Source organism: Pomacea canaliculata, linkage group LG1 (genome assembly GCF_003073045.1).
Source record: "Pomacea canaliculata isolate SZHN2017 linkage group LG1, ASM307304v1, whole genome shotgun sequence".
NCBI classification, from domain to species: Eukaryota; Metazoa; Mollusca; class Gastropoda; order Architaenioglossa; family Ampullariidae; genus Pomacea; species Pomacea canaliculata.
The window spans coordinates 44,320,678-44,339,134 of NC_037590.1; the positions used below are offsets into that span (position 1 = coordinate 44,320,678).

The 18,457-nt window shown below is 42.6% G+C and overlaps 5 protein-coding genes across 5 annotated transcripts; 2 read left to right on the top strand and 3 right to left on the bottom strand.

Annotated features, from left to right (window-relative positions):
* Positions 1–324: 324 nt before the first annotated feature.
* Positions 325–3,022, bottom strand: LOC112567022. The gene is made up of 4 exons (XM_025243461.1): positions 2,413–3,022; positions 1,681–1,780; positions 1,143–1,374; positions 325–1,057 (listed from the first exon to the last, which is right to left on the bottom strand). Exons 1-4 carry the CDS (start codon positions 2,536–2,538, stop codon positions 1,045–1,047), a joined length of 471 nt encoding a protein of 156 aa, XP_025099246.1. The 5' UTR covers positions 2,539–3,022; the 3' UTR covers positions 325–1,044.
* A 1,676-nt stretch (positions 3,023–4,698) lies between these two features.
* Positions 4,699–7,536, top strand: LOC112561521 (microfibril-associated glycoprotein 4-like). Its single transcript, XM_025234075.1, has 4 exons — positions 4,699–5,040; positions 5,578–5,809; positions 5,943–6,166; positions 6,606–7,536. Exons 1-4 carry the CDS (start codon positions 4,699–4,701, stop codon positions 7,014–7,016), a joined length of 1,209 nt encoding a protein of 402 aa, XP_025089860.1. The 3' UTR covers positions 7,017–7,536.
* Positions 7,537–7,545: 9 nt separating this feature from the next.
* On the bottom strand, positions 7,546–8,735 carry LOC112567258 (fibrinogen C domain-containing protein 1-like). The gene has a single exon (XM_025243883.1). The coding sequence runs from the start codon at positions 8,672–8,674 to the stop codon at positions 8,093–8,095; it is 582 nt and encodes a 193-aa protein (XP_025099668.1). The 5' UTR covers positions 8,675–8,735; the 3' UTR covers positions 7,546–8,092.
* A 220-nt stretch (positions 8,736–8,955) lies between these two features.
* Positions 8,956–11,772, bottom strand: LOC112561530. The gene is made up of 2 exons (XM_025234088.1): positions 10,923–11,772; positions 8,956–9,117 (listed from the first exon to the last, which is right to left on the bottom strand). Exons 1-2 carry the CDS (start codon positions 11,220–11,222, stop codon positions 8,956–8,958), a joined length of 462 nt encoding a protein of 153 aa, XP_025089873.1. The 5' UTR covers positions 11,223–11,772.
* Positions 11,773–14,047: 2,275 nt separating this feature from the next.
* Positions 14,048–16,932, top strand: LOC112569054 (histone H3.3). The gene is made up of 3 exons (XM_025246703.1): positions 14,048–14,183; positions 15,050–15,339; positions 16,214–16,932. The coding sequence occupies exons 2-3, from the start codon at positions 15,058–15,060 to the stop codon at positions 16,340–16,342; spliced, it is 411 nt and encodes a 136-aa protein (XP_025102488.1). The 5' UTR covers positions 14,048–14,183; positions 15,050–15,057; the 3' UTR covers positions 16,343–16,932.
* Positions 16,933–18,457: the final 1,525 nt, after the last annotated feature.

Genomic DNA, 18,457 nt, shown 5'->3' on the forward strand with positions numbered 1-18,457 from the left:
TTTCATTTTATTATGATTATATAAGGAATCATCTAGATTCTCTAGAACACCCATTCGCCACTTGACTCTGAACACCTACATGCTACATCCCACCGAGGGACACAAAAGATGCACAAAAAGTCACGTGTCTTACACAGGTATTAACGAGCAAAATACAGACAGAAAAATTACTTCTGTATTCAACCACTCCAACTTTGCAAGGACCCTACTGGGATTACCTCCTAACATATTAAGATGAATTATTCTTGCAAGAACTCGGACTATTGCCATTCTAGTTACAAGGGCTTTGCAAACACCAGTGGATTTTTTTTTAATGTAGTCCAGGTCAAAGGTATCACCTTCAGTTCCATGCTGTAGTTGTGTGTCGTCCACTACCTTTCACAGCTCTTCTTGAATTGAAGGCTTTGCTACCAAACCAATCCTGTTTCTAACAATCAGCCGTCGCAAACAAATACCATTGCATTTTCTTTTCCTTTTTATCCTTTTATCAGAAAATCCACACGGGTATGACTAAGCCAAACTGGCATTAGCAGTCGGTACGTGGACCAGAATGGAGCTTCAAATCTTGACAACAGCAATGAATTTTGCGTGCACCTACCCACAGGGTTGATGAAGGAAGTGCCGCATCTCAACTTCTAGAGGACCACCAGAAACATGTTCAACCTGAAGACGGCCGCCTTCCCCAAGTTGTTGGTCCAGAAAGCCTCGTTAGGCACGCCCAGCCTTACCCCGGTGGTTGGCTGAGGTAGCGGACCCATGGGGTTGCACGTGGAGCAGTTGCGGCCACGAACCAGAAGCCGGCGGCGTGCTGCAGGGCGCAGTTGACGCTGGCGTCGCCGTCGTTGTCGTTGTCGTGGGCGCTGAAGGGGGCGCCGAGCAGCGGCGTGAAGCAGTCGCCCAGCAGGTAGGTGCTGACGTTGCGGTTGAAGTAAAGCCGGTAGCCGCTGGCGGCGTCGGAGATGTTGAACTCCTGGTACTGCTGGAAGACGGTGCTCTTGTTCTGCAGGGTGGCCGTGACCCGCAGCTCGTACGTCTTGCTGTTCGTCAGCTGGTAAATCTGCGGCAAGTGTCACATGTTTGTTATTTATTTATTTTGGTTCTGACTCACCATGGCGTTTGAATGACTTCTTTAAGCCACTTACCTTCTCCAGCCCCAGCCAATGGTCGGCGGACAGGTCTCCGAACCCCAGCTTGTAATCACGTTGAAACTCCGGTTGAAGTTCAGCAGTGCATCAGAATTGTGGTCCATGATGTAGGTACGCACATTGCTTTTCATTTTGCAGTTCACACGGAACGGCTGTTGTGCCAGCAGCGGGTACACCTCCACCACCATGGTATCGTTGTACAAACCTCTGTTGTAGGCATCCGTGCAGTCTGCAGAGAAAGCTTACACTGCATGGCAGTTATCAGTATAGTTAACATATGGTTATTTTTGTTGTTTGGTTTTTTGTTGGTTTTTTTTTTGTTGGTTTTTTTTTGTTGTTTGTTTTTGTTTTTGTTTTTTGTTTGGGGGGGGATGAAGAATTACTATCTTATAATATATTTAACTCAATTATTAAAAACACTTGGGTTACTTTCAACCCTTTTTTTTCGTCTTGTCACTGAATGGAATTTCAGATGTCTTTTTTCTGGATCCGAACTCGAGTAAATTGTAAGAGGATGGCAACAAAGACCACTCACCTCCGATATATGGTGTGCAAGGTTTGTCCCTGTAACCATCAATGCACACGCAGGTCCCGGTGGGTCCCAGAGTTTGAAACTCACCTGTGCAGACTGGACTCTGACGACAACAACATACCGACGAGTCATCTTAATGCTAAAACAAAGATTAAGTTTTTCTGGTAAGCATGAATGTTCTGATTTTGTCCGAGCTGGTCTGGTTAGTATGGGTGTTTTGATTTTGTTTATTTATTTTGTGAGATTAGATAATGTAGGTCTGGTTTTGTCTAGTCTGATCTGGCTGGCAAAGGGCAAGAATGGTAGGGCAAGATCCCAGTTGTCAACTACTTGACCCATGAAGGAGAGGTAAATTGCACGGTTCTAGTTGATTCTCAAATATATTGACTCAGGTCACGTGATCATTGAACGCCCAGCACCTGCGCAAGATAACAACCACATCTTGTTCTCCTCCGCTTCGTGGCAGATATTCCCCAAGTTAATCAAGTTCTAGCCATCAATACGCACAATGTCTGTTACCTATTTGTAACATTATTTTGAAATGAGTGAGTTTTAGCTTATTATAAGATGACATTTACAAAAATCTGAACAAAAAGTAGTGTTCTGTCTAGGCAAGCCAGACCAGACTAATGTTGTAGCATAGTGCATTGTGTATGGCAGCGTACAGCACCAGGGCTGAACACCAAGTTTTTAAAAACATAAATTGTTGTATAAAGACATCAGTATCAAACTCACAGGTTCGAAATGTTTGCTGCCTGACGATGCTGCCTCCATGTTGGCGCAGTCCAGTCTGGCAGTCTGCAGGACCCAGGCGGCAGGAGGACCTCTGGGGGTCGTGCACTGCCGACAGGCAGCTGACATTGCGGGCACAGAGCAACACACACTGCAGGGCACTGTGAACCACCCCAGTGAAGTAGCTGTGAACTGGACTCAGCACCCGGCCTGGACACCGTGACGAAGTGACGAAATGTTTGCCCCTCTGGTCGACGACCCCGCTGGACACAGCCCCTTGCACTCGTGTTGAGGTCAGCGCCGACAACAGGACCATAGCCACCAACACAAAATACACCATTTTTTTCTCTATGTTGTCCTGGTTTTTTAGAAAATGTTTAATTTGTTTTCTTCTAAGACAAAATCACTTCAGAACATCTCCAGTTCTGAAGCATCAATGTTGCTGCTGCTGCCTCCAGTACTCGCAGCGCCTTGGCGAGTGTCTTCAGCAAAACGCAGTCTGCATCCCGCTCATGGTGAGTGATCCAGTCTGCATGGCAACAGCAGAAATAAACAGCAAAAAGCAAAAAGCAGCCTCTTTCAAACGTAAATGATTATTGTGGTCTGTAGTCTGGGGTTGGGGACATTGCCAGCACTTTCTAAGGCTTTGCATCGTTTTACACATCGATTGGACTTTTCGTTTGTTTGCCCGTGGAACTGACGGGAATATTTTTACCTGCGCTGTGTGGTGCCCACCCCACTAACTTTGATTGTCTCTAGTCATTTTCTTCGCGAATCAGAAGGGGTGTGAATGAGATCCCAGCTTTTAAAGAAAAGGCTAGGGTCAAAATGGTAATATGAGCAAACATGTGCAATATTGACACGTGCAGATCATTGCTTTCTTTTATGCAGAGCATTTTCTTTGAAGATGCACGCACCAAGCATGCGAGAACACAAATTTTTACAGACTTTGTATTCGATTATAATAGTGCTTCATTTGATGATTTCGCCAAGAGATGACAACAGGAAACATGCCAATTAAAAAACCTTATTCTGACTCTGTAAGGATGGGGAGTCCAACTTATTGGCTTGTGTTTCCGTGTTGAGTAAATGCAAATAAAAGAAGAATTGATTGCAGTAGTATTACTTCCCTGCCTTCTTGATATAAAATGCAGCGAGGGTATGAATCCAATATTTCATTTTCTCAAGAACGACTTTTTAAGTTGCTGTCAGCATCCGCCAGCAATTTTTTATTTTGGTGTTGCTGTGCTACAGACTATTTCTCATACAGGATGCTCTTTAAAACAAACAAACAAACAAAAAAAAAATAATAACAATTTCTGGACAGTCAGTCTCTCTCTCTTTCTCTCTCTTTCTTTCACACACAAACGTAAATCGTTGAAAGAGAAGGACAAGTAATTTATTGTTTATTAAAACCACTTATGATCATGGTTCAATCAAAGCTTGTATTTTCGTCAAGCTGTTCAGCTTTTCCGGTTGTTCTCATGACAATGTAATTCACTAAACAAGCAATTTTCAATTTAAGCGTTAGACAGCAACTGAGGTGGAATGCTATCAAAACACTTTCATGATTTTCTTTACAGATCATGTCCAAGGACTTCAGTGCCAGTGTCAAGTTCTCTCTTTCTCTCTTTCTCTCTTTCTCTCTTTCTCTCTTTCTCTCTTTCTCTCTTTCTCTCTTTCTCTCTTTCTCTCTTTCTCTCACTCGCGCTTTCTTTCGTCCAAGCAAATGATCGCTGAAGATGGTTCCCCAAGCAGCCATAAGATGTGGAAGGACAATCAAAGCTCATGAATTTCAAGTTATGATCTTCGTTAATTACTGCCTGCCTCACTAAATTTGTAAAGGTTTCTTAGTTGACCCTCCCTACCGGTGGAACACCAATAAAATGTAAACATTCACTGAAAGAATGGGTCTTGACGCTTGGTTGAAGCTGAAAGTATTTGGTTTCTAATTAATTCCAGGTTGGCGTGACTACCCCGCTGCTCTGGAGCTGACTAGTCTCAACACAGGTTTTCGTAGAATGCTTTTCCTTAGAGTGGTCTTGTCGTTACTTCTTGCTTTTGTGTTCTTTGAATCGACTTTGACTTAGCTTGCATCTCGAGACTACTAATGACAGCCTCGCGCTCAGGTTTCAGGGGCTGGGAAACGGGTGGGTAAAAGGATGGGTGGTCTACATCGTTCTCACCATGACCACCAGACAGGTTATAACCTTTCAGCCGTCTCACACGGTCAGAGGTATGAAGAAACGGTCGCTGGGAGGTCTCACCTGTCGGAGACCCTGTGTAGTGATGCCGCTCATGAGCCGCACTATGTTTCGGTCACTTCATCTCTACCTGCAAGTCTGTCTCATGCTGCTGGGACTGGAACCCCAGAAGCACACGGCCACGGCCGAGAAGCGTCTGGCTCGGGTGAACTACTGCGGTGGTCGGGTGCTGGGTGCTCACCATCGATACCGATCTGCGCCTGCCCGGAGCGTTCTGGAGTGCGCCACCTTTTGCGGGGCTGACCCCGGGTGCCAGGCCGTGGTCTTCGATGCCAGTGCCGCCTGGTGTCACCTGGGCAACGTCATTGCCAACAGCGATTGCTCCAACATGGAGCTGGCTACCAGCGGAATGACGCATTACCAGACTGTGAGTTTTGTGAGTTAACTTGATGGGTTTAATGCCAACCTACCCTAAATAAAATGCTTCTTATATATAATTGCTGATAGCATAATTTTTATTGCCATTGAAATTGTATTTGTTTTTGTAAGCCCTTTTTAATTTTTAAATGAGTCATTGCAATGTGTGTAAACGAAGACGATAATTTATGTAGCCGCCTTAAGGATGTACGGGATGTGGAGATTGTCAGGGGTGAGGTTGGGATGGATGTGAGAGGGCTCATGTCCCTAACGGTTAACAGGCTACTCAGCACTAACATCAATATGCCATCGGTTAGTGACTGTGAACACGAACGCAGCCAGTCCCTTGTGATTCTGAACATGAACGCATCAGTCTCTGTGACTGTGAACGCAAAGACGATTCGCCCCTTGTGACTGTGAACACGAACACGTCCACTCCCTGGTGACTGTCAAAGTGAAGAAAATAACAATGAGGATATAGGTGTATGCTCTGGGAGGCACAAGCAGAAATCTGATTCCTGAAACGACTTGCAAATCTCTAAACCAGAGGCGGACAGGGGCTGATGAAAGCCTGCATGTAACAGTCACAACCGGCAGAGACAAAGATCCGAGTCTTATGTCAAATGACGGCCTCTTCACTCACCTGTACCTGTCTGTCTCTGCAGGTAGATCCCCAGCTGAGCAACCACAGGTGTGCGGAGCGAACCAGGTGTTACAGGGAGCAACGTGTGAATGTGCCCCTGGCTACCGTGGGAATCCGTGCACCGCCTATATTGGGGGTAAGTTCAGCGCCGACTATACGACAGCCATGACGACGACGACGACACGATGATTGTTGTTGTTGTTGTTGTTGTTGTTGTTGTTATTATTATTATTATTATTATTATTATTATTATTATTATTTTCAAACAGACTGCGAAGACCTGAGGACGACAGGGGTGACAGCCGACGGAGTTTACTCCATCTTCCCGCTGCAGGCTTGGGAGTCTTTCCCCGTCTACTGCAGCTTCAAGAGCAAGGCCCGCACCTGGATCATGGAGCGGTACAGCCCCAACTTCAGCTTCAACCTCACCTGGGCAGCCTACCGAGACGGGTTCGGTTCTCTAGCCGGCGACTACTGGCTGGGCCTTCAAAAAGTAAATGTCCAGCATCAAGGGATGAGAACGGGAGAGACTGGGGATGATAAGGGCTATGAAGACAGTGAGGATGAGAACGAGCGAGAGAGTTGATGAAGAAGGAAATGAGGCTCAGGAGGTGTACAGTATTAATATCTTAGTGATGGTTTGAGGTTTTATTTCAGTTATTTAAACGTAATAAATTATCTTTTGATTTTTCAATACACCTGTTTTGTTATCGCACATGCAACAGACAAGTTGTGTGTTTTGTGAGTTCTTTGTTTTTACATAAAAGAAAACAAATGTCATCTACGCAAAATTGATAACGATGTTTTCTTTTCTTCTGTTTTTTTTTTAACCCCCTTTATCTACCTCACCGACAGTTACACAAACTAAATTATGGCTTTCTCATGGTTGCCTATCCTGTAACATTTCATCCTCATCTTTATTATTATTCCAGATCCACTTGCTAACTACCAGCAAAGCTTACTCATTACGGGTGGGGGTCAAACTCAAGAACAGCACCACCCTCTATCAAACCTACAACAATTTTGCGGTGGCGGACGAAAGCAACTACTTCCGCCTATCTGTCGGCCCCTTCTCGTCGACCGACGACCTCGGCAACTGCCTGCAACCTCTCAACGGTTCTTCCTTCAGCACTCACGACAGCGACCACGACGGCGAAGACGCCATCAACTGCGCGGCGCAGCGCTCGGGTGGATGGTGGTTCCGCAGCATCACATGCAGCACGTGCAACCCCACAGGGCTGCTGGGGCAGCAAGGGCTGGGTGGCGACAACGAGGCGTTCTGGACAAGCGACAAGGGACGCCTGACGCCCCTAAAGATCTCGTTTTATTTGCAGACCATGTGACCAGTGACCGTACAGAAAAAGTTCTCTTGGCAACACATGACGTCGCTCAAAGAGGTCAACTGTCAGGTCTCAGCGAGTCCTTTGAACCCTGACCCCCTAACCCTGACATTTTTTTAATGTCAATTAGATACTTATTCTAACTTATTATTATTAGTGGTGGTAGAACTTGACTTTCTCAAATTAAAAGATAACGAATTTTTTACATACCATAATGCTCGAGAATAAAACACCTCCGTCAACACGAGAGCTCACATCGTCTGTTTTTCTTTTTAGTGTTGATAGTGAAACGTGAAGTTCATGCTAAAAACCTCATTTTAAAAGTAAATTTAGAAGAAATTTAAAGTTTATACTTCACTGTCTGTCTCCATTCGGGTAGGCGATGCCGATGTTACTTTTGTTACTTCATGCTTCTCATTGGTGTGAACAATGTACAAAGTCTTCGTCCGACCATTCATCCGCATCTCTCTCTCGTTGCTATGCTATCTCTCGGTGTCTCAATCTCTCCACGTCTCTCTCTCTCTCGCTTTCTTTCTATTCTCTTTTTCTCCTCCCAAATACTGATCCATAAGTAAAACGTGGTGTTCCAGAAGGGTTAGTCCTCTTTTATTCTGTTTTTTCATTAATGATCTTCAAGTATCCCAGCCGGTGACATAACAATTCATGTACATCACAGACTGAGCCACTTGCGTCTCTGCTACAACAGGATGCTGATGAGCTTTAGTCTTGGACAGGATTGAACAATATGGCATCAATCCTTAGAAAACAGAATTCGCGCGTAACACCACGGCAGAAAAGACAAAACCTACCTGACCCATTACAAAAAAAAAAAAAAAAAAAAAACAACCACAGATAATCTAAATACTCAACCAATAAAAGACGACACGGACTTCTAGATGTGACTATTGATAACAATATGTGATGGTCTCCTTTCGAGAATCAAACACTTCTTCACTTTTCTATTTATAGTTTATTTTATCACCCTCGTAAGAAAGAAAGATTTGTCATTTGTCCTCTCTCTCCCCGTCCACTGGATACTAAAGCGCGGCAACAGGGACTGGAAATGCAGATTTCTTCCACTACAGCGGCACAAGGTATCCATACAGCGTGAAGGGCACCATGTCCCCCATCTTGTCGGTCCAGAAGGCCTCCGCCTCAACCCCCAGTCGCGTGTCATTCATGAACGGCCCGAGCGGATTGCACGAGGAGCAGTTGGCGCCCAGGAACCACCAGCCGGCGCCGTGTCGCTGTGCGCAGTTGGTGGTGTCATCGCCATCACTGTCGTTGTCGTAGGTGCTGAAGGAAGCCCCCATCAGCGGTGTCAGGCAGTCGCCCAGCTCCCTGTCCATGTCGTCGGTGATGCCCAGTATGAAGCTGTAGCCGGCGGACTGGTCGCGAACGACGAAGTCCTTGTAGAAGTGATAGTACACCGACCCGTTCTCCAGTCTCACCCGAAAGCGCAGTTCGTACGCTCGGCTGGAGGTCAGCAGGTACAGCTTGTCCAGCCCCAGCCAGTGGTCGGCCGCCAGGGAGCCGAAGCCGTCTCGATACTCCTCCCACGTGCGGTTGAAGTCCAACTGTCGCTCCTCGCGTCGAACCACAAAGGTGCGCACCTGAGAGTCCATCATGGAACAATGCACCTGGAACGGAGCTGGTGCCATGACGGGCTGGATGGTGTAGACTCCTGATTCTCGAAACCAGCCCTTGTTATACCCGTCCGTACAGTCTGCAGCAATGGTAAAATCAGAGCAATGGTGTATAAGTTTGTTTGTTTGTTTGCGTCTTAACCATTTATTTTAAATTTTTTTATTTCACTTGGAGGTCTACGGCAATACTAAAACAAAGTAATGAGGTTTGACTTAATTTTCCACCCAGATATTCTTCGTAATAACATTTACGAAATAAATCAATTTAAATAGGATTGAGGTTTGTATTACGACATTCATGAGTCGGCAAAGAGGACATTGTAACAATGTCCACAGTCTTGTACTGTAATGACTGGGAGGGTGCCTTTACCTCGTGCTAGTGTTGGACAGTCGGCGAGGGTGAGACAATCACATCGCTCGTCAGTGCTGGACACACCGTAGTTGGTGCATGGCTTTATCTGAAACACCACAAGACATAGTCCATAGTGTATGGTCTGAAACACATCACATTTCTCCTTCAATCTCGATTTACTGTTCAGCAATATATCGCTTTTGTAACTGATCACCAATTTTCGGGCATTGGGCTCCCCCATAGAGCCATCTTGTTTCGCAGAAAGAATCTTGTTAAGGTTAATATTTTTACATCGCAATTGATTTTTATGGCAGCTTTGCTATTATTTTTATTTTTTGTTTATACATTGTTCATTTTGTGGATTATATTTTTGAAACAATGTTTCTCCCAATTTAAACAAGGTTTTATGATGTAGCGTGTGACACCTTCATCGGGGTCTAGAAAACGTCTGGAACCACCGTGACACGCAAATCAAACTTAATCAACAATACAAAATGAAAGTGTTCCTTTTGTTTATCAATCGCGTCCGTTGTAGCATTCAATGACGTCTTCCTTGTAAATAACAATATACATGTCCAGAAAAAAACTGGAGAATGTACCTTCGTGATTCGTTTACCCAATCATGCGCACTTCAAGGGAGAGTTTTTTTTTTTTAATGTTTCTTTTGTCGATCGACGACAAGGAGATAAAATGAATGTTCAAACTAGAAAGTGCCAGTACATTCTTCGGTATTATTAATTCGTCTTTATGAAACTAGAACACGCAAATGAAAAAAGGGAGATATGGCATGAGATAAAAGATTGTTCATATTCGTGTTCAGCACACCGAGATACTGCACATTAGAACTTGTTAAAGTCAGTAATAATTTCAGTGTTGACCAGTGCAATCATTGTTTACATTTTTGTGAGTGTTGTGTCCATTTTGTACAAATAGATTTCCTTCTTGTTTAAGGAAGAACAAGATTAGACAAATTTATTTCAGTTTCTTTTTCTTGGAGTAAACTTTTAGACCAAGGGTTTGTTTTATGGACTGACTATCTAGAATTCTTGCCTGCTGGTGGGTACACTGCAGTCAGCGAGGTATGTCCTCCGTGTTGCGCTGCATGTAGATAAAATAATCAGGTGTGCCGCATCACTTTAGTTTGGTTCTCAGTCTTTGTGGCCTTTTGCTCGCAAAGAACTTGTGCAACCCCTGGCCAGTCTGCTCGTGTGTTCTTGTGTGCTCGCTGCAAACAGCTCTTCTGATGCTGGAGCTGGTGAAACGGGAAAGCTTGTATGTCCAGTCAGCGTTTGATTAATTTGTTTCCTCCCACGTGCCCGCCATATTTACACAGCTGTGCAGCTGGATGGCGGGTGCTTGCGATGTGCGGGTCTCCGTGTTCAGCGGTATTTACAGCTGGTTCTCGCGAAATGCATTTAAAGATCCACCCGAGAACAATTAGCTTTTCAGATGCCTATTCTCACTTCGTTGTAAAGACTATCCCACCCACATTAAAGTACAGGTATGTACAACATGGGGTAAATGCTGTGCACGGATCTGCCAACATCGTTCTCACTGACTGATGCTGAGCCAGAATTATGTGTACCACTACATGAGTTGTTTATTAAATTTTTGCTAAACCCACGCTATGGAATCCATTGGTCGGCTGCATGTTCGCTATCAACAATCAAGATGACACTACAAACTTACTTGTCTATTTTTCCCTTAAAATAAAATAACAGTGAAGATTGAATAAATGAATCCTTCCTAATAATTTTCAGTTGATAAATATACCTCTGGTATTTATGGAAAAAATGAGTATAATTTGCCATAAAATTTATGCATCATGTTTGTTCAAGTAAACCACATACTTTTATCTAAACATAACACAAATAAATTATGAAAAATAAATTCACGCTGATTTATACTCACCAGTTCTAAGTGGACTTCTTCTTCTGAGGCTGGCTCCATATTGGAGCAGTTCTGATGAGCCTTGACTGCTCCGAGGCAGCACTGGAGAGTACTGGTGTCAAATACAACGGAAAGACACCTAGAGTCAAGTCCACAGAAGTTGACACACTCCACAATACCTCGGGCTCTGATTGTCTGATACCTGTCAACTGCTGCCAAAGCCATCCCTCTACAATCGCTGGATTTTTGGAAGCGAAAGTTCTGGATGGCCGACTGAGTGGCTCTGATTTGGAGCAAGACTAGCATGATGCAGAAGAACATACTGGGTTTTGCCTGAAAGTCGTCGGACACCTTGCAATCTAGTCTTTACTCAACCTACAGCACTGAGTTTCTGACGCATGTGACGAACAGCCAGAGCAGGAACTGGTTTTCACATCGTCTGGGACGATTCCTTCATGCTAGATTCTGACAAGCAGACTAAAAGCAGTCGGCTGTTCAGACATCATCGGGCTCTTCCGCAACTCTTCTAACTTTAAAATGCTTTTCCCCTGTTGTCTGCAAAAACTGTAAGTCCTGTTGGGGGACGTGGAGATGGAGGGGAAGAAAAGGGAAAAGAAGGACGTTTCTCCTCAATCAGTTCGATCAATCAAATAAAGAGTTGTAGGAATTGCAGTAGGTGGAGGTGGATTTGACCGGCTTTACTCCATTATAGCTGGACCCGCCGGCTACGCTTGGATACACAACCAACGGTCGTCTTGCTGATTGGTCGATCACTTCTGACGTCGTCCTCACCCACCACAGATGGGACGTCCATTGAAGACTTCGTAATGAGCTGATTCACAGACCACAAACAAACAATGGACCTTCATAACCTGACACACTGACATATTTTAATATCATTCACGCAATATTATCGAATTATGTAAAATAAAATATAATCACTTGTTGTCGAATGGAATTCGTGTTTAAAAAAAACCCTTGCCAAACAGGGATAAATTCGAATACATATATATGTTTACTCCAGTTTAAAAAAAAAAATTCTTAAGGATAAGGCAGTGAATAAACAAAGTGGCGAACTCGAAGTGAATAGCTTTTCGACCAAAAAGCTTGAAGGCTACTGCACAGGGCATCAGCTTGTTGATGACTCTACCCTTTTGTGTCTTGCATCAATGTGCACGTTCTCAATTAAAATACTTAATTTTTTTAAACCTAGTTGTTTGCTCTGTTCACTTTGTCATGCTGCAAAATGCTGCATTCAGCAAACATGTGCAGTCTGTGAAACAGCAGTCATTTCATAATTCAGTTTGCCGCCGCTTCTTTCCTGGACAGACTCAGGTAAAAATGCTGACACCGTGCACTTATCTTTCTCGCGGCTTCTTTCCCGTCATTTCATGTATTATCTTCTTTCTCGTCAAAATGAAACGATGCCACGTGACAGAAACCCTTCTAAAGGTCTCGTCAATGCAACCTAATTATTTTGTCGTGGCGTCAGCACTGCTGGACCGTATGTCAACGTTGTCATCAACACACCTTACGATGATGATTAATTAATCACGAATCATTGCTTCGTAAGTGGCATTTCTTCACAGTTGTTTTATTATTTCATAATGTGCTTTTTCGTTTGAGTTTTTTTTCCCTTTTCTTTTCATTTAACCACGAGTGCTACATGCCTTGCATCGGGAAGTTTTATGTGTGTGTGGCTCGAAAGTATTTTTTAATATCATGTACGTGATGCATTTGCAATATTTTAGCTATAATCTATAACTCATAGCTCTCCATAGCTTTATCCGCACGTTAAAGTCGGCTCATTAATTGCCCTCCTGCTTAAGTGAATGCACGTGTGGAGGTTTTATTTTCTAGTCCGGACCTCGCCGCATAATGTGTTTAGAATGTTAAGTAATAGTGCACAGGGGCGAGCAACCGAATAATTCCATTCCTTTGACCACGTACTCCTTTTCGAGGGGCAAACAGCAGTTCGTGTAGAAAAATATCGTCATCTCATGCGGACAAAAGATTATTTAATAGCATGACTGAAGTAATTTGCAAGCCATGTTCATAGGCTGCAGACAGCTGGAATTTCAGGTTCGGCGGGTCAGTAAGCATGCAGCCAAACTCTTTGGGTATTTTCTATAAACTGTACGCAAAGTATGGTCAGCCAAGTTCCTTGTAGCACCAATGCTGTTCTAAGGATGTGAAATGTGGACTCTGCTTGCCGATAAGATGACAAGAATCCAGGCATTCAAGAGCAAGTGCCTGAGGAGGTTGCTCCAGATCTTAAAAAGGACATAAAACCAATGCCTTTTTACGAAGCACAGTTACCGCACTCATGGCACACCAGGAGCCTCTCTACTTGTAACAGTCAAGCTTACGCTGATCTTCCATGTGACGGCACGACACAGTGTCGAAGACTATCCAGGGAGAGGGAGCGGGGGAAACGAAGTACCCGGAGAACCCTATCCCCACCCCGACGCCCAGCCCTGCGAACAGATGTCACACGCAGAGAGTGTCCCGAGACGAGATCTGAACCCTGAGCCTCTCACTGCAGTAGTGACACTACAGGGCCCCCGGAACCTTACCTGTCGCCAACGACAGGTACCAGCCAAGGAGCGAATGACTGACTTGTCGGTGAATTATTTGATCAGTTATTTCAGACTGGGTCAAGATCATAAGGAGATAAATCGCATTTATTAGAACATAATAATTAAATATGGAAATCAACCAAGTTACTTTTGGTAAAATCGGATTTACTCGATCAACAAAGTGGAATAGCAAAACAAGGGAAAACACTCATTTTACTAACATGCAGAGTAATATGCGATTAATTCCCTCTAACATAGGCACCATGCTACCGGACCTTGAAATAACTCAGCGCAACGATTCTCACTCGCCGAGTTCCTCGATCTCTCCGACGCAGCCTGTATCTTTGATATTTATATTTATTTTGGTACAGCTTTCCATTGCTAGATTATTAAACTTTTCTTCTACCATCAACAGATCGCCCACATTCACAGCAGTCTTTAAAATCTTCGCAACTATCTCTGTGGTAGTAAAGATCAACCAATGACACGATTCCAAATAAAACCAATCGTAGATCCTCTTTATCCCAACCTTATCCAATGGTATCACTCCAAAAGTAGCCAATCAAAAGCTAGCTTTTTCAACCAGTTAAAACGAGCGTTTCAGTGACATCACCAATGTTAATGTATTCATTACCACAGTGCGTTGCGAATTTTGCGGCAAATTGTGAACGCAGTTCCTGAGATATCGGCTCAGAGTGAAGAGGTTAGATTACTTTATCGATAAATTACAAGTTGTAAAAGTATATTAATGACTCCAGTTTTTCTCAGGTGGCTTCTTTTGCTTATAAACTGCGAATTTCAAAACTTATCTCTTGTGTCGTTGAGCGCTATGGGGAAAGCCGAACAAGCCGCCATTTTCACATATTTTGACTTTAACCGCTTATTTTGATTTTGACCGCGCGAGATGTAGCTCTCTTGTTGAGACTGAGTAACATTTTTGCTTTGTATGAAATACACTTATTTATGTTGTACGTTAACTTTTTTCGACTTTGAAGCGCATGAAGTACGATCAGATGTTTACATTGCTCTTTGTTCGAAACGTCTATTTTAAGCAACATCATGAGTTTGGGCATGCCCCGCAGTGACGTTATCACAATGTGTAGACCACAGTGCTATGAATAACTGATCTACAGTACTATGTGTCTAACGCCAGTGCGATGAGGCGTGCATTATAATTTCGTCTGGTCTCTTTTAAGTGTGATTTTTGAAAGCAAATTTTGGATTACCATGCTGTCAAAATTACTTGAAGACAGATTTGATGGAGCTTACCTAATACATTTTTTTTTTTAAAATCCTGTACATGTTCGAAAACCTTTGACCGTTATTAACCTAGTTTGGAAAGTGACCATGTGTTGTTCGCTGACATCAACGTTTTCTCTTATTGTGTTTCGTCCGAAAGCTTTCAGATAACTTGTACAATGATAATGATAGAAAATGTGAGACAAAGTTGCTGTTTATGAAAAAAAAAACTGTTCTAGTGATCAACACCTACAACATTCGTATCCTGTTCAGGAGCGGCGTGTTATGATAAATTGCAAAAACCATATATTATGCATTTTTGTGTTTCAGAAATTAAAATGGCCCGTACTAAGCAGACAGCTCGTAAATCAACTGGTGGTAAGGCACCTCGAAAACAGCTGGCCACCAAGGCTGCACGTAAAAGTGCACCATCTACTGGTGGTGTTAAGAAGCCTCACCGTTACAGGCCAGGTACTGTGGCTCTGCGTGAAATTAGAAGGTACCAGAAGTCAACTGAGCTACTTATTCGCAAGCTCCCTTTCCAGCGTTTGGTTCGTGAAATTGCACAGGACTTCAAGACAGACTTGAGATTCCAAAGTGCAGCTATTGGTGCTCTGCAGGTTTGAAGCCCTATTAAATACTACTGATTAGCTTGTAAGAAATAATTCACCCATTCTGGTTCATGCAATGCTAAAAAGCTTGTAGCATTTGTGGCATAGTAATAAGTTGACATAAAACTACGTACTTAACTGAAGTTTTCTACAAGCCTGTCTGGCGATTTAAACATCACTTTACTGACATATGACGACTGTCAGCCGCGGACCACACTTTGAGAACCACTGTGATAAGCAATAGGAGCTTAAACATGTTCAATGATAATGTGATGTATTACCAAAAAGTGTTACAAAAAAGGCAGAAGCAACAGACACTGGACAAGTTTTTTCCTCCAACCTCAAAGCGACATAAAAGAGAAATATCTCCCCCCCCCCCCCCCCCGGCCCAATTTTACAATGTGACATGTCAGTGTTCATTTATATTGTTTTATAACTGTTCTTATTTCAAAAAAAAACCCTATATAGCCTGTAACTTTCAAATATTGGCGAGTCAACAGGGGCTGGGAACCAATTTAATCTATTTCCTTTTTTTTTTTTCTTTTGGGGAAAATTGTTTCGGATACAGACAAACTTTCCAGAAGGGATTGTGGTCGTTAACTGAGGTTCCATTGTACTAATTTTAAAAGATTGTGGCTCCACTGGGGGCGACTAAAAACAGGAAGAAGAATTTTTAAAAGAACAGCTGTGCAGCATGGATAAAAGTGCAGACTACAGTGTTAAATCATGACATTACTGCCCCATGCCTCAAAAGAATGATGAGAAAAGAGATCACTGCCAGCACTTCATCTGTGTAGCACAGTCCTTGACCTTAGATACTATCATTTGGCAGATTGTTTCAGCTTAATTTGTTTTTTCAGAACTTGCTGATTTCTGTTGACAGGAGGCCAGTGAAGCTTACCTTGTGGGTCTATTTGAGGACACAAACTTGTGTGCCATTCATGCAAAACGTGTCACCATCATGCCCAAGGACATCCAGCTGGCCCGCCGCATTAGAGGAGAACGTGCATAGTGAGCTGCTATCAAGACCTGGATTATGTGCATAAGATCATCACATTTTTGCTTCATGTTCATATCATCAGCTGCTGTGTGACTTCATAATACTTTCCATCAAGAAGAGGATAGTTTTCAGCTGCTAGCTACTGAACACTTTTGAGTGTTGTACTGTCCTTATATGGCGGAACTCTCTGAGACTTTTCTACTTTGTGTCTTTTTAATTAATCCTTTTTTTTTTTTTCCTTTAATCAAGGAGTGGGATGTTTGAATTCAGATACATGCTATCTACCACCTATACCCTCTCCTTTTGAGATGACTGACTGGAGGGCTAAACTTGTTATACGTTGTCAGTGTTAGAATGTTCATTGTCAACGTCATTTCATTGACTTGGGGTTCTTGTCCAGAGTTTCATCATAATTCTTAACAAACCTGTTTTTTTAATCAGGGAATGGCTAGTTCCATACCTAAAAGGCAGCAGTTGATCAAGCGTGACACAAACCTGCAAACAGCATCTAGTGGGACAGACAAGTGGGTTTATGTGACCTTAGATTGATGTTGTAATTTGTCATTTATCAGAGGAAAAATAAATTTCAATATAGATAGAAATCTGTGTTGTCTTCAAGTGGTGTGCAAATACTTACAAGCACCTCATGTCACAAGAATAATCTTGGGAGTTAAAATTTGATCTGATGCCAAGCTGTTTGGGATATAGTAATCCCTTGTGCTTCACCTTTCGTGGGTTTTTATAAGAAATAAATGGGGAAAATGCTTAACGGATTTTTTGCTAAATTTAATCAGTGAAAAATATATATAATTAATTTTTAGATTAAAAAGCCCATAGGGTATAAAAATATATTACTAATATTCTAAAAAGAAATGTTCTAAATCAAAATTAATATAAATTCAAGTAAGACATGCATGTATTTACTCTGAAACGAGAACCAGCACCGCTTGCCTGAGATGCTATGCACCTATTCACGAATGTAAACTGGGAATGGTTAATATGGAAATGGGAAAGGTAAAAGTATGCGGGTAGGGTTTATAAAACCTTAATGAAGTATATAAATAAATATACCGTTTCTATTTCGCGTGTGGTTCTGGAACACATCGCCTGTGATTAATGAGGGATTGCGGCATAACAATTGTAAAAATTTGAATTTCTACTAAATCAAGAACAATAAGAGACTAGTGGGGAACCACTGAACCATACAGATACCTTTCACTATTGGTTTTAAGTTGTCTTTCAGTTTTCTTTCACTTTCCTGTTTATAAATCCATTTAACATATATCGGTCCCTATTTCCCTCTTCACATTAGTTGTGATGTGCTGCATTGCTAATAATTTGTTTCTCTACGTAGGTGTTATCTCAATGTTCCATGAACAAGACTATAATCTTAGATCAACAAAGAAATGCAAGCATGGGCAAATGGGTGACATTGTTTAGATCAGAAGTGAGGAGAAAATTTCAGTTGACTAAAAGACTTGAAAAGGCAGTTCTTAAGAGTTCAGACAGGAGGGTAGAGAATTCCAGAAAAGGAGGATCTGCCTATTTCCTCACATCTCAGATGTATGACAGAGAGGAGGAAAATAAGAATAGATCGGATTTGTAGGCTTTAGTATTTGAGAAAGGTATGAGGATGGCATCTTTTAATCCATGTGAGTTAAAACTGACAGCCAGTGGGTCTCTACGAGGGGCATTGCATGGTCTGGTTATCACTTACAAAAGGTACACAAATGGCATTAATCGGATTTAAGCCCTTGGAAGATTGCCTGGTCAGCAATTAGACCAGTATCCTGAGAATGGCCTAGATGCAAATCTGTGAATTGATAAGTTTTCTAAGATGCACCACTTGCACTTCTTCTGTCTTTATTTTTGTAATTGAGCTCATTGGGATTAGCATAAAGTTGGTCGTTATCATTGTCAAATAGAGCTGAGTTATCCAGCTGGGACATTGCAAAAACAAAAGTAACTTTTTGGTGACAGGAAGAATAGGATGTGACTGATCCTGTAAAATTCAATGACAACGTAATTGCAAACTACATTGATGTGAGGTATCAGCCTGCATGGTGTGAAGGCCATATCAAAAATCCTGTTTATTACAGCAATATCTTAAAATATTCCTAAAACTGT